The sequence below is a fragment of the Microplitis demolitor genome, chromosome 5 (genome assembly GCF_026212275.2).
Source record: "Microplitis demolitor isolate Queensland-Clemson2020A chromosome 5, iyMicDemo2.1a, whole genome shotgun sequence".
Classification (NCBI taxonomy): Eukaryota; Metazoa; Arthropoda; class Insecta; order Hymenoptera; family Braconidae; genus Microplitis; species Microplitis demolitor.
Window position 1 is genome coordinate 16,621,161 of NC_068549.1, and position 15,670 is coordinate 16,636,830.

The 15,670-nt window shown below is 33.9% G+C and overlaps 1 protein-coding gene across 1 annotated transcript in view; it reads left to right on the top strand.

Moving 5' to 3' along the window:
• Nucleotides 1-15,670, top strand: part of LOC103577584 (G-protein coupled receptor dmsr-1) — a 47,917-nt gene that overhangs the window by 10,463 nt on the left and 21,784 nt on the right. Inside the window, exon 2 of the mRNA XM_014443544.2 lies at nt 13,517-13,751. Within this exon, the coding sequence (XP_014299030.1) occupies nt 13,517-13,722 (206 nt within the window). The 3' untranslated portion in view covers nt 13,723-13,751. The remainder of the gene's footprint in view (nt 1-13,516; nt 13,752-15,670) is intronic.

A 15,670-nucleotide genomic window follows, 5' to 3' on the forward strand; every position in this document is an offset into this window, starting at 1 on the left:
ATAAAGAGGAAAATAAAGAGGAAAATTTTGTAAGATTTTAGACACATTTTAGTACAGTACATTTTGATTTATCTGGAAAAAATAACATAGAATTTTTTTTTTTACTTTTCAACGCAGATATCTTTTAAACTAGTTAACCGATTCTGACGTTTGAGGCGGTAATAGATGAGTTTTTTTGAATTCTAGAGCTGATTAGAATTTGAAAGCGATCGATCTAACCGTCTTGAAAATATTTGAAAAAAACCGTTTTTTTCCATTTCTTTCTCCAACGATATATCTCGAACAAATTAACTGATTAAGATGGTTAAGGCTGCATTCGACGCGTTTTATTGAGTTCTAGAGCTAATTAGATTTTCACGTCGATCGTTCAATTCGTTTCTGAGAAATCAATAAAAAACTAAAAAAAAACATTTTTTTTTCCGGTATTCGCCAATATTTTCGAGTCCACTTGATCAAATGATTTGGAATTTTCAGAAAAGTTGATGGCCAATAAGCTCTTTCGATTGCCGCCTTAAACATCCAAATCGATTCATTAATTAAAAAGTTATAGACCATTCACACACATAGACACACACACACACATGCACACACACATATACATATAGACACTCGGACATCATCTTGAAAATAGTCAGAATAGCTTCCTAGGACCTCAAAACGTCGACATCTGATGAAAACTTGATTTTCGAAAATCAGGGTGAAAACAATGACTTCCCGAAATTTTTGAAAATGATCGATTTCCTATGCGGGAAGTTAAAAAATAGTCTCGTTAAAATTTATATTATTAAGAGGTCGATAGTCAAAAATTTCTATTTCCCATTTAAATTACATGGAAATTTTTTTTTTTTATAATTTGGAATTTTATAACTTATCCACAAATCAATATATCGAAAATATATCATCGTTGGAAATTGGACGCCCAACTGTTTTCGACTTCAAGGAGCTCGAGAACATTGTTCTGAATACATTTTCGAGCTCTTCGAGCTCGGAAATACATGTGTCTGCATTTGTTTTCGATAAAAACCGTTTTTAGCATTATTTTTTCCCATGATATCTCGCGAACGAATTAACCTATTTTGATGGCTGAGGCGGCAATCGACGTGTTTTATTGAGCTCTACACGGAAAGAAAATTATGGGAAGTTTTCCTATGCATTATGGGAATAGTTCCCATAATGGCCGGTATAGGAATTGTACCCATACTAGTATAGAGATGGTTCCTACACTGATAGAAGTATTTATTTGAGATTAATAAATGCATTTATTTGAAACAGTTTTTCAGCCTTATTTCCTGAAATAAGCATTTACTTACCGCAAGTATAGATTTATTAATAGTTAATAAATCTCATATTTGAGTGAACATCACTATGATTTTTGACTACAGTACCACTTTCTGTTTACAATACCTTTCAGTGTAATGTCTAGTATAACAAATTCAAAATATAATCAACTAAATATTGTTTTATAAATAAAAAAATGCTGAATATTTTTTTAATTAATTATTGTACGTATTAAGACGGCAGAGGCAGCCAGTCGGTTCTCGTGTGGCTCGGGCAATCACCGAAGTTAAGCAGCATCGAGCATGATTGCTACTTGGCTGGGTGACCGTTTAGCCATGCCTTGAACTCGAACGGAGGTCTCTGACCGTTAGGTGAGGGATGAAGATCTAGTGGTCGGTAAAATGGTAATTTTATCGATCACTAGAGCCTCACCCAAACCGAACTGTACTGGCAATGGTTTCTCTGTGATTTTCCTTGCCCCAATACTCCCACAGCCAATGTGTGAGAGGGGGGGGGGAGGTATCACCGTAATGGTACAGTACAGTATAAGTACAAGTCGGGCCACGGCCGCACAATGAAAACAGAAAAAAGGAAGCAGCTGCGATGTTAAGGCAAAAAGTGTAGAAGGCCGTACATGCGGCTATACACTGGAACAATTAAAATAAAAACAAAAATACTGTGCGTATTATTTTCTTTAAAAAAATAAACTTAAATGGGACTACAAATTATTTGTCATAACCCTACTTAATTAGCTTCATGTGTTATTTCCTATTCAAATAAGCCATTTATTAACTGTAAAATGAGCGAATGCGCAAAAAGGATCTGGTTTAGGTGTGATGTAATCTTAACAACTAAAAAAATTACACAAATTATTATAATACATAAATTAGATATTTATTGACACTATTTACACTTAAAACTGTGAGAAGATAATATGAAACAGCGAATGCAACAAGATGTATACGCGATAGCGAATGCAACCAAGAATAATTATATTAAGGCAGAGCGGTTTTAAAGTACGAGATTGTACTCTTGAATTCAGGAGCGAAAAGAGCCGGAGAAAATGTAGTTGGAAGCGACGTGGCCGCTTGGTGGTGACGTGGCAGCCTCGATGTATAAAACGAATTTTCTCATTGGCTCAAAAGTGCGCCAACAGAAAATAGTTAACCGCCAATTTTCCTTATTGGTCAGCTGGTAGCAGGGCTCTCATGCCAACTTGACCTGGCCATGAGCTAGAAATTGTATGTACCGGGCGCAAGTAGCGAGTGACCTGGCACTATTCTGACCTTGAGGTCAGTAGCGAGTTCGGCAGCTCACGGCTGTAGCGGAAATGCACGAAGCATTTCAAATTGCCTAAGCTCGTGACTGAACATTAACTATTAACAAATATTTATTTGGTTCAAATAAATCTCATTTAATTAATCATTTGTTAACTATTAATAAATATTTATTTGGTTAAACTTTCAAATAAATCATTTATTTACTTTTAATAAATCTTATTTGGTTCAAATAAATTCTTTTATCAGTGTATGCAAAACAACCCTAGTAACACGTGTTTGAGCAAGAATCTGGAGTAAGAACCTTAAGCAAGACCCCAAGCTACTAGTGTCTTTCTCTACGTATGTGTCTTTTGCAAGATTGTATATCAAAAAACCTATGTCAAGATTTGTGTATGTCTTGCTCGTGGTATCATACGCAAGAGTATTAAATATATATAAAACCCGGCGCGATAAAAAAGTGTCTGACGCATTTCTTGTACTAGTATAACTTACAGTAGATACTTGCGCATGGCTTGCTCAAGATCTGCTCAAGGCTCAAGGTCAATTTTGAGCCTTGAGCAAAACATGAGCAACTCATGCGCAACTATTTTCAACCATAGTCTTCCTCTAGAATTGAGTCATAATCTGGCACAAATTTCTTGTGTAAGACTTGCACTAGGCTTACAATTTAAATTTAGTCACAAGTATCTGCAGCGAGACACATACGTAAAAAAAGACATTGGTACCTATCAATCTTGAAAGCAGACTTGCTCAAGAATTGAAAAAGATTGTTATATGGGAATGTCAGTAGATCACAGTGACGTCTTAAATGCTGATTTTTATGAAGAAATATATCGGGAAGATGTAACTGAAAAATGAAAAAAAATTTCATCAAAAAAAAACAAAAAAATTAATTCAATTTTCATAAATTGAACATCCATCACGCACGCTAGAAGAAAATAGTAAGACTTATACCATCTAAACAAAATAATTATTTTTATCTGCACACTTTTGAAAGATTCTTATTTATGATTTACATTTACCTTTTCCTAAATCTTTTTATCCGAAATAATAATCATTACCATCTCAGATAGTATAATTTATAAATTTTTTAGATATAGAGAGTATTACTATCTGAAATAGTCGATATTACAATTGGCAATAACAAATATTACTACCCATGCAGGAACTGCCAGAGTTGAACGAAGGGGCCCTACTTGGCCCAGCACTCAGGAACCTAGCTTTGTGTAATACAGGATACCCTCCCGAGTGGAACTATCGCCGCCATTTTGTGTCTTAAAAATCATGGCGCTTGCAAAAACTTGGAGATAAGAGAACACTAGGTGATGGATGAGGGCAAGTGTGTATAATGACTTGTCTGAAATCTTAGTAATTATAAGTGAAAGAAACCCGCATGGGTATGGGAAGAACTTGCACCCCACCACTAATCCCACGCAAGCATGCTAACCAGAGCTGGGAATCTGGTACCACGGGGGGCCTTTCCAAGCCCACTGCAACTAGAGTCTCTTTATTTCCTGAGATGGGAACGGTGTTGGCCCAAAAGAAGTTGGACTCATGGCGGCTGTGGTTAGATACCATGCACAATGAGGAATTTTTATAATTCCTCCGGTTAACGTCCACTCTTAGTCGATTTTCGACTAAGAGTGTCGCCTGGGTGGTAAATGGGGAAACCCCGCAACGCGTGTATGCCCAAAAAGGTGAGGAAACGGCCTCCGGTCGGCGGAGGTGGACTTAGGTCCCGTTAAATTAATTATTAATACAGGATACCCTATTTTACTATCAGTAAAGGATTATTGTCACTTTGCTAATGTACAGCGGGTAACCCGTCCCATAAATGCTTCAATTTGGGAATATAATAATTCTGAAATAAGTTTCTTACCAGAAACACTACAAGCAGTGGATGCGATTTAGTGCCGAGCACCAAACTACTCTCACTGCTGCTGCCTATCACCATAACTTTCTCTCTTTCATATTTATTTTTTCTCCCAAAAAATTTTTGTCTTCGTTTAAGTCTTGATGCTAGCCAACAGCAGCGGGAGTAGTTCGGATTTCGTTACTAGATCGCGCCCACAGCTTGTAGTGTCCTTGGTAAGAAACTTATTTCAGAATTATTAAATTCCCAACTTGAAGCATTTATGGGACGGGTACTTCTCTGTTATTCAACAGAGTGACGACTGTCTTTTTCGATAGTAGAAAAAACGTTATTTTTAACATTCTTAATACTTTAAATTCTCAATTGATAAGATCTATAAAAGTTTTTTTTACAATATCTTTGTAAATACACATTTTATAAAGAAAATGAACATGATCTTTTTTGTAGAGAATTTAATTTCCAACAAAATTGTGTCTATAATATTTTCCTTTAATCTGCATTCTTTATGAGATATTTAAAGAAAAAAAAATACGACTATATCGAAAAATGAACTTGGGTCGTCCTGAGGCACGTGGTTTTTTTTACTTAAAAAGAAAAACCAAATTCCCCACGTATTTTTTCACTAAAAAGAAGCTTTTTATGGGACGGCAATAGAAACAATTAGCGTCTTTTGAAATCTTTTTCAAAGATGTTTAATCGTTCTACTTTTCGTTCTCTCATACTTTTTGTATAGTCTGAGAGGCTCAAAAAGATATTTAAAAGACAATATCGATTATAGTTTCAATGCAACTGCTCTACATACAGCATGATGAGATTTCAACTTGTTAACTCTTTTTCTCATAGTTCTAATCCCATTTGGACGTAAAACTTGTGGCAATCAGAATAACGAGAACAAGAGTATTCTGGAAAGCATCTCTTCATGACCAAGGCGAGTGACCTAATGTTTCATCGAGTACTACTACTATTATATACCGGCAAAGAACTCGAGACCACGTATAATGTTATTACGGTTCTGGACTCTACTCGTCTGATGTGAACATTTAATTTTCCTAGCAGCGAGAAATAAACAATTATAGCTTAAAGTATTGCGTATATCAAAACTTAATCAAATTACTAACTTAGTAAAAAGTAATTTGAACTTTATTCTCTATCTTTCAATAAATTTAGTTCATATATAAAAAAAAAAAAAAAAAAATAGAAAAAAACCACTTTCATTATTATGAAAGTTTTCATAACTAACTACTAAGCTTACTGTATACTGAAAGATATATATATATATATATATATATATATGATTAAGTATTTGATGTTTGTTGTAACTATATATAAGGAAATGTTTTGTTTTTTAACTCTAATACTCGTATAACCGTCAATAGTTTGATTTCATTATGTATCATATCATATCTGTATTATATGATATAGATATACATATATATATATATATATATATATATATATATATATATATATATATATATATATATATATATATATGTAGCGTTGCTACAATAATTACGATCGACCAATTTCGGCATTTTACGCCGAACATCGATTTTTACATATTCCGTCTCTATCTCATTCGTAGAGACATTACACAATTACAAGATACACCGCTGAGCTACGAACACACATTCAAGCATTTTCATTTTGTATACTTTTCTTTCACTGTGTTAATTACGTTGGATAAATAAAACATTTATTTATCATTATTAGTTGGTTTAAATAATTTATTTTAATATAGTTAAAATTTTACCCTTAACCACTCAATTCCATTTTGGCGACGATACTTTAGGTTTAGATTGCAATAATCACTGCCTGAGTCGTCAACTACCAAAGAGTGAAACGTTGTAGTAATAATGAGAAGAGGAGAAATGGAAAAAGGTATTTGTGGGGTGAGAGGCGTTTCGTCTAAGTATACGACAGCTGAAACTCCTCAGTTGGGTGTGTCTATCGTATACCCCATCTAAGACGCCGAGTTGGAAGTTACATGTGGAAATGTTATATATTGAAACAGGCATAAGGACGAGGTATTGCGAGAGGCGCGAGTTGTGAATGCCATCTCGCGGAGTGAAGCCGAACCACCACATATATATATATATATATATATATATATATATATATATATATATATATATATATATATATTATACTAATTAAGTAAAGATCGAATAAATAGTTGATGGAGAAAGTATACAACAATTTTTCCTATGATGGCATAGAAATATTTCTATTTGTTAACATATAGAAACTCCCTGTAAAAGTATGTAGGGTAAATCTCTACGTTGACGAAATAACAATTATCATGTAATTCAGAAAGGCCAACTACTTGTTTCTTTATGCAAGTATTAAAGAAAGTAGAAAAGAGTAGAACTTGACAGTACATTTTACTGATTCTTTGTATCAGAGACCAAAATAACCCAGACAGGAAAGTACGACGGGCCCAGGCTTGGCTCAGGCTTGGTTCAACTATGTTGAACTCTGGGCCAAGCTTGTAAGCCAGCCTTGTTCCAGCCTTGGTAGAAGTCTGGAATGATAACTGGGTGCCAAGCCTGGTTGCCAGCCCTGACCCATGCTTGCTTGCCAGACCTGGCCCAACCTTGGTTGTCAGACCTGACCCATGCTTGGTTGCCAGGCCTGGCCCATGCTTGGTTGCCAGACTTGGCCCATGCATCGAAAAAACACATAAATTCAATTAAAAAAAAAAATGTATTATTATTAAAGTACTAGAGTTTGTGATCATTAACGTTTAAACTATTTAAGTGAAGTAAATAACGTGAAAAAAACTCGGTGAAAATTCTGCTGGGCTCTGGGCGCGAACTGCCGTCCTTCTGATTGCTGGGTTTGAACGCTGGCTACTGGACGAACCTACTAACATTCAATTGAAACTTTTATATGTTCTACTTGTTCATTTTACTACAACCACTCGGTTTTATGAAATATAAAGAGCAATTTAATTTATATTTTCGATTAAGAAAGAAAAAAATAATTTCGTATTATTTATATTATAATTACATAATTTTTTAAAATAAAATTTATTAAATTTAATTGATTATTTATCAAGAACCCAGCTTAATTATCTTACTCTACCACCATAATTGCCAAGTTAGGGTGACTCTCAGCTTGGCCAAGGCTAGGTTATCTAGTGTTGGCCGATGTTAGGGTAACCATCCAACGGTCGAGGCTAGGTTATTCAATCTTGGCCCATGTTAGGGTGACTCTAGGGTTGGCCAAAGCTAGGATATTCAGTCTTGGCCCAAGCCTGGGTAATCATTGGAATGGCCAATACTAATTACCCAGTTGTGGCCCAGGCATGGGACAGTATAGGTTTGCCAAGACGGGCTTCCCAATAATGTCCCAGGCATGGCCCCGTCGTTCAACTCGGGGGCTTCCTGTATGGGTAGAAGTTATTCATAGCTGGGTCCTGGCTAGGATCTACCGTGGAAACCCAGAGCTCGGTGAACTAGTTCTGGTTCAAGCTTGGGCCAATATTGAAGAGCTAGAGCAGGGTTACCCATGACTGGGTCTCGTTTGGGGCCAACAGCGGAAAGCCAGCGCTAGGTTGCCCACGACTGGGCCTTAGCTAGGGCCGACACTAGGAAGCCAGAGCAGGGCTTACTAGTTCTGGTTTAATCTCGGGCCAAGGATGGAAAGCCAGCGCTAGGTTGCCCACGACTGGACCTAAGCTAGGGCCGACATTGGGAAGCCAGAGCTAGGTTGCCCAGTCCTGGGCCTTAGCTAGGGCCGACACTGGGGAGCCAGAGCTGGGTTACCCAGTCCTGGTCCGTGCTTAGCCCCGTTGTCAGATCTTGTAAGTTCCTACATGGGAAACACTACACGGAGAAAAATGTTGGCTCGAAACCTACCAATTTTCATTATGCTGTCGACCAAACTTGAAACAGGAAGGGAAGCATCCAAAAAATTATTATGCTCATACGAAAAATTATTATGCTGTATCATAATACTTACTACGCATGAGAAACTTATCGATAAGATTTAATAACAATCACTTTCATACATTGTATTAATTGTGATGCAGCATAATAATTTTTCGTGAGAGCATAATAATTTTTTGGATGCTTCCCTTCCTGTTTCAAGTTTAGTAGACAGGATAATAAAAACTGGTAGGTTTTGAGCCAACATTTTTCTCCGTGTATATACACTGATAGAAGGATTTTTTAATATTTAATAAGCCTAATTAACTGTTAATAAATGATTTTTCAACATGAGATGATTTAATAAATATTTATTAACAGTTAATAAATCATTTATTAAATGCGATTTATTAACAGTTAACAAATTTTTATTAATAGTTGATAAATCATTTATTAAAGACAATTAATTAACTATTATTAAATGTTGGTTAATTGTTAATAAAAATTTATTAACTGTTAATAAATCATTTATTAAGAAAGTTGAGTAAAAAGTAAGCATGAAAGCTTTACTTTGACACTTTTTGTAACCTCAGAACTTCAATAAATAATAAAATTTAATTAGATGAGATAGATTTATAATTTCTTTATAGAAAAAATAGATAAAATAAAATGAATCATAAAAAAATAGTTGTAATAAATTACAGTTTTTTTTGTTTTTGCGGTGAAAATTATTAGGGTAATATAAATTGAAAGAATTTAAAATGTAAATTAAAAATATTTATAATTAATATTCGTTTCATTAAAATTTTTTTATTTTTTTTTTTAACAACAAATATGCAAAAAATATAACATGTATGATGGTAAATAAATATTTACATAAATATATCTTAAATTAAGTCACAACGAGCAAAAACATGAACTCTGCTTGATGTAACATGAATTTCATTTCATCTCTATTATTTTCTATGATTCTTTCGGAGTATCTAAATCAGTTATATCATGCTCTACAGAAAAATAAGAAAAACTATTCAACTAAAATGATAATTATTTTTATATTAATAAGTTTAAAGGTTTCCGATATGTATGAAGACTTTAATCTTATTCGTTTGATTGTACTGACTTATCAACATTGGATATAGTTCACCTAGACCCCATGAATTTACCAACACATTCATTTCAATCAACGTTTAAAAAACTTTATGGGCCACTTTAAACTTTTTTATTTAAAATTCGACACAAAAATATGTGTTTATGTTCAGTATTCAGTATCATATCTTTGTTGAGAAGGGTTATAGCGTTATTTGTTTATGAACGATCTTCACGGCGCACCGTAAAAAAGACACATTCACTCCAAAAGTAATTTATTAACTGTTAATAAATATTTGTTAATTATTGATGCATATTTATTAACTGTTAATAGATATACTTTTATTCCAAAGAAAAAAATTCCCTTGGGAAGAAACACGCATGTTTCTGCCCGCTGTATGAAGGTATTTTTGAATTACGAATTCGCTAGCAGTTGTTTGCAGCATCGGCTTGAAATTAGCTTGTTTCGACGGGCTGTAGAGACACTGAAACTTCAAGTTTCGGTGCTGGTATCATGAAAAACATTTTCGTATAATTTACTATCTAATAAGTAACTGTAAATCACAGATTTCATATTTTCTAACAGCTTGCCACAACATCAACCTGAAATAAACTTGTTTCTGACTAGCTGCTGCACGCAGAGAATTTTTGAGTAAAAATTACCCATAAAATTTAGTACTGTAAGACATCTAGCCAGTAACTAAATTTTTACCATGTTGTTAGTAGAAATTGCACTTTATTTACATGTTATCGAGTAGTATATTTGACAATCTGCATGGGAAAAATTTACATATTTTTCACATTTCCACACAGTATCATATTTTTTAGGTATTTTTTACTAAAAATTTCTCTGCGTGTGACACTGAAATGAAGTTCCAAAACAGGTAATCATGAAAAATCTAATGTATATCTGATACGGGACGAAACGCGATTTCAGACTGCGGGTAATAATATCAGCTTTAGCAGCCAGCTTCAACCTAGTCAGAAATCGTTTAGTTTCAACTCTTGTCACACAATATACTATATCGAAATACCTCAAAAGGTACCAGAGTGATTAATCTCAAATTTTCAATCTAAGCTTTCATAAACTGCTTAAGATAATGTACACAAGACAATCTTGTAGTACATAGTCTTGTACTATTTTTCTGAAAATATCTTGCGGAAGATCTCTAGGTATCTACGTCTTTATATACCTATGAATTTGTCACAAGATATTATTGCAAGATTTTAATCCTTTCCCGGTTGACCTTAAATCCCTACTCTTAATTTGAATCGTACGTCTCCGTCTTTATCCTTTCGTTACTCGCGTCCACTCGCTCGATGATTTTCATTGCGTAGCGAGCACTGTGCTGCCCATTTTAAATGAAATGCGACATTGCCAAATCATAATGCTATAATCAATTATTTATCACAATAACAACAGTACGTTTGGCAACGTGGTCACAAAAATTGAATCGACGATTCAACTAGCATGATGAGCACTGTGCTGCTTTTTCACATTCTTATTATACATAAATATACTTTTTTTATATTTAAAATGTATATTTATCAATTATTCACATATTTAACAAAAATATAGATTTTAAAAAGGGAATTTAGGTTAAGTATAAACTCACAAATACCCATACAGTAGCTTTTATTACAATTTTAGTCAAAAAGGCGGCGTCACGCTCATAGCGCGAGTAACGAAAGAGAACGAAAAGTTAAATGAGAGAGTGCTAGCCTATTTAGTAGAGAAGGGACAGAAAAAATAGTAGAAGAGAATGCATAGATGCACTACTACGATTGAACCGTTACTCACACAGCCTTACTGTGATTACTTTTATCCACACTACACATAGCTCACAACGGGACTCCTCGAGACTCCAAACCGGAAAAGGGTTAAGAGAAGATTATTGCAGATTTGTACATGATATTGCACAAAAGAACATTGAAGATGTCTTGCGAAGGATGTATTAGTTAATTTCGCGAATTTTGAGCGAGTCTTGCACCAAAAATTTCTTACAGACACTACCGCATATCTCGTGCCAAATCTGCTCAAAAAGCGCCATGTTACACTATCGATTTATCTTACTTCTATCTCTGCCACTTTACCCCGGGTTCATGTATCGCATGCCAATGGAGGGGATGTGCATTAGTGTCTGCAAGTAATTTCGGGTGCAAAACTAGCTCCAATCACTATATCACTTCACCTTTAGAGACATCTTCAATATTTTCTTGCACAGTTCTTGGAGTACAACATAACACAACGTTTCTCTTAAAGTCTTGTACAGAACTTGCAATTTCAAACTTAGTATCAGTGTCTAGGAGAAAGGGGGCCAAATAGGCCCCCAAAAATTTTTGTTTGATTTGAATTATTTAAGAATAAAGAACCCTTGCGAAGTATTTAAGATTATGCGTTACTTCAACTTTAACTGGCCTAAATAAAAAAAATTTCTGAACTTAAATTTGATATTAGTTTTTTTTCAAAGCTTGAAAATAATCTAAAAGATGAAATATCCAAGGTCATGCCACAGTCTGTTCAATGTATCTGTATACAAAATATTAAAATAATCAAACCCTAAAAATCAATATTCTGAAAAGTTTATCAATTATTTTTTTCGCGATATCCGCACCAAAAGTTTAAATTCCTAAACTTTTTAGAGGGAAAAAATTTGTTCTTTTTTCTTATGAGAAAACAAATGATAAAAATTAGTGCATGTGCGATTCTTCCCATAAAATGAGGCGAAAATTTAAAGTTTCAGGGGCAGGTTTGGTGAAAAATTGTATACACATCATAAAAAAAGGTAAAACGTCTCGATCCGCGTGTTTACCACCCTCGCCTCCGGCTCGGGTAAGCGATTTTGCATGCAGGTTAGAATGTCCTGCCTGGTGTGTAATATACTATTAGTGTAAAATAACTATTAAGGTAAAATTAAATAATAACCAAATTTTAGTAGATTTCTGAGAGGGTCCATTTTATCCCAAGTTTTAATTTTTAACTTCCCGCTAAAAAAATTATTAATTTTCGAAAATTCGGTAAGTTATTGGTTTCACCCCGATTTTTAAAAATTGAGTTTTCATCAGATGTCGACGTTTTAAGTTCCTAGGAAGCTATTCTGACTATTTTCTGAAAGATGTCCGTGTGTGTGTGTGTGTGTGTGTGTGTGTGTGTGTGTGTGTGTGTGTGTGTGTGTGTGTGTGTGTGTGTGTGTGTGTGTGTGTGTGTGTGTGTGTGTGTGTGTGTGTGTGTGTGTGTGTGTGTTAATTCGTTAATAAATATACTTAATCGGTTAATTCGTTCGTAAGATATCGTAGGAGAAAGAAATGCTAAAAAAACGGTTTTTTTCGAAAATAATGGCATACCAAATATTTTCAAGCTCGAAGAGCTCGAAAATGTATTCACAACAATGTTTTCAAGCTCAAGGAGCGGTAAGTTTTAGGCCTGGCCCGCAGGGTCAACCGATAGACAGATTTTTTATTTTTGGAGCATATTGATTACGAATACATGGCAGAAGACCAAAAAAAAAATAAAATTCTAAAAAATTTTTTTTTGAGGGCACAGTTTGCCCTAAATTTAAAGATTATTAAGTTCCAACAGGCGCGGCATATTGAGACCAAATACATAGTAAAGGGCTAGAAAGAAGCAAAACAAGTGAGAACCACTGAGGATATTAGCCTTTTTATCTAAAAGGGCCTATTTTGCCCTCCCCCCCCCCCCTTTCCCTACAAAGACCAATAAAGACATAGACAACTAGTGTACTGATGGTAACTAAGCTTGGGCAAGATTGTTATGTGGGTAGTTAAAAATGTTTGTAAGTACATTTTGAAATGAAGAATAATAAAAAATGTTACTCTGTCAATTTTTCAGAATGTTATAAATATTTTAAAAAAAAAAAGAACATAGATTTTATAAAAAATTCATAACTTATAGGGGTAGAAAAATTATTATCATTTCACTGAAACGTTGGGAGCGGGTATAATAACGTATTAATGTTTTAACTAAATCTAAGGGTAGATTCGAAAGTGATCAATTTGGCTAATAAAATTTCCCACATATAAAAAATAATATCACAAATAAACAACCTCTTATAACTAAAGTAAATTACTTTTTAATAACTGTTTTTCATTTTCGTTTCAATTCACAGGTGAAATGATGGACGTATTAGCTCTAATAAATTCTGCTATAAACTTCATTCTCTACTGTGCAATGAGCCGACAATTTCGAACCATCTTCAGCCAATTATTCTGCAGGTGGAAGTTGTTTGGTAGATGGGTGCCCGTTCCACCACATTTAGACAACAATGGCCATACAGCAACAACTCACACAATGACACAAGTGACTCAGGTCTAGCATCGGAATAACCAGCAGCCGCACACTTTGTAATCCATTTTATACTTAATTATTTTTAAACTGCTAATCGAATTGATTCACATTAAAATATTATAGATTTGTAGTTGACATATAAATTTGAACTTAACCTATTAAAATTAATTTTATTATCATACAATACTCATTTATTCTATTCAAATCAATTCTTATTTCTATTTTAACTAAGCTTCATACAATCAATAGCCATTCATTGAATTACCTAACATTAACTTCAATACTCCATGAACTATAAATTATTTACTTGTTTTGTATCAGAATTGATCACAATTAGTTGAATCAGAAAATTAAAAAATACTTAATTTTATCAATGAATAGCTATTTCAACCACAATTCTCTGGTGGACCCAATTCACGGTAAAATCATAGTGATTCATCGTGATTCATGATAATATTATTGGAGTTTTACCGTAAATCACAGCAATTTTACTATGATCACTGTGCTTTTACCGTAATGAACTGAAATTCATGCGTGTCTGCATAATCGATATTCACGTTGAATCACTGTGAAAATTATTGAGGCTTACTGTGATTTACCGTGAGAGTTCACCGTGATGCACAGTGAAATTCCAATTATTTTACCTATGAATAGCGTAGTTGTAGAACACTATAATATCTGATTCGTTTATATTCAAATAATACGTATCAGAAGGTTTTTCAATGAGGCTCAAAAAGAAACCTAGACACTCATAAGACTTTAAGCTCATTAACAAGACGAATTGTTCTCTCAAAGTACCTTCATTTATTCTATACAAATAGAATATTAAATTTAGCTTACATTCACTATTTTAATCCGTGATATAAAAAACAATTCTTTATAATTTTTGTAACAGGGTAATTTTCAACCTTGCTATGTTTTGGCCTCTTAATTAATAGGTCTTAATTAGGGCGCCACTGGAAGCTAAACCTCGGTCTTCCAGAACCGGAGATGTTGAAAAAAATCAGGGTCGTTGAAATATTTATATGAGTGAGGAATTGAGGAGTTAAATTATTTATACACAATATTTATTCAATACCATTATCAATTTTATTTATCACTTAACAATTATGCCCACCGGGCTTTTATAATTTCTTATAATTACTTTATCAACCAACTTAGTCCACCGGACTTTATACTCTTACAATTATGAGTCCCCTGGACTTTATTATATTATTAAATGGCCGCCGGCCTGATCCCCTGGATCTAATTTAAAAACGAGTCCCCAGGACTATAATACTGGCAACCGGCCTGATCCCCTGGATCTAATTATTAATTACGAATTCCCCTGGAATTATTTATTTCTTACACACACACACACACACACACACACACACACGCACGCACACATACACGCACACAATTTTAATTAATTTCCTGTCCACTGGACTTACTCACACACACACACACACAATTTATTAATTAATCAACCAATTTCACGGCATATAATTATAGTTTTCCAGCTATATTTTTAACAATTTATTTTACGACACGAAAATTTTCTATCTTCAATTTTCCAGTATCAGTTTTGAGTAGAAGATTTTAGTGATACGGAAACTGACGCTGACTACTGACGCTATCTCTCTCTACTTCGCGCGTCTATTGCTATCTCTCTCGGTTTCATGTATTTATTTCTTCACATTAAATTTCACTTTCTTTTAACGATTTTATTAATTTACTGACATCAATTTATTTAATAAACTTTACTAAATTGAATACATTCTTTTATCATCATTTTTACAGCACTTAATTATCAGTCTTGTAAATTTTATTTTATTAATTAATACCGGTTAAATTATCACATAACAATAACTTAATGACTGCCGAGAAATTTTCCTCTTTAATTTATAATTAATAATTAATAAATTCTGGCCTCTCTGCCGAACAACCCGGAAATGGCGTCTGCCCACGAATAATAATTATAAAAATTAATTAT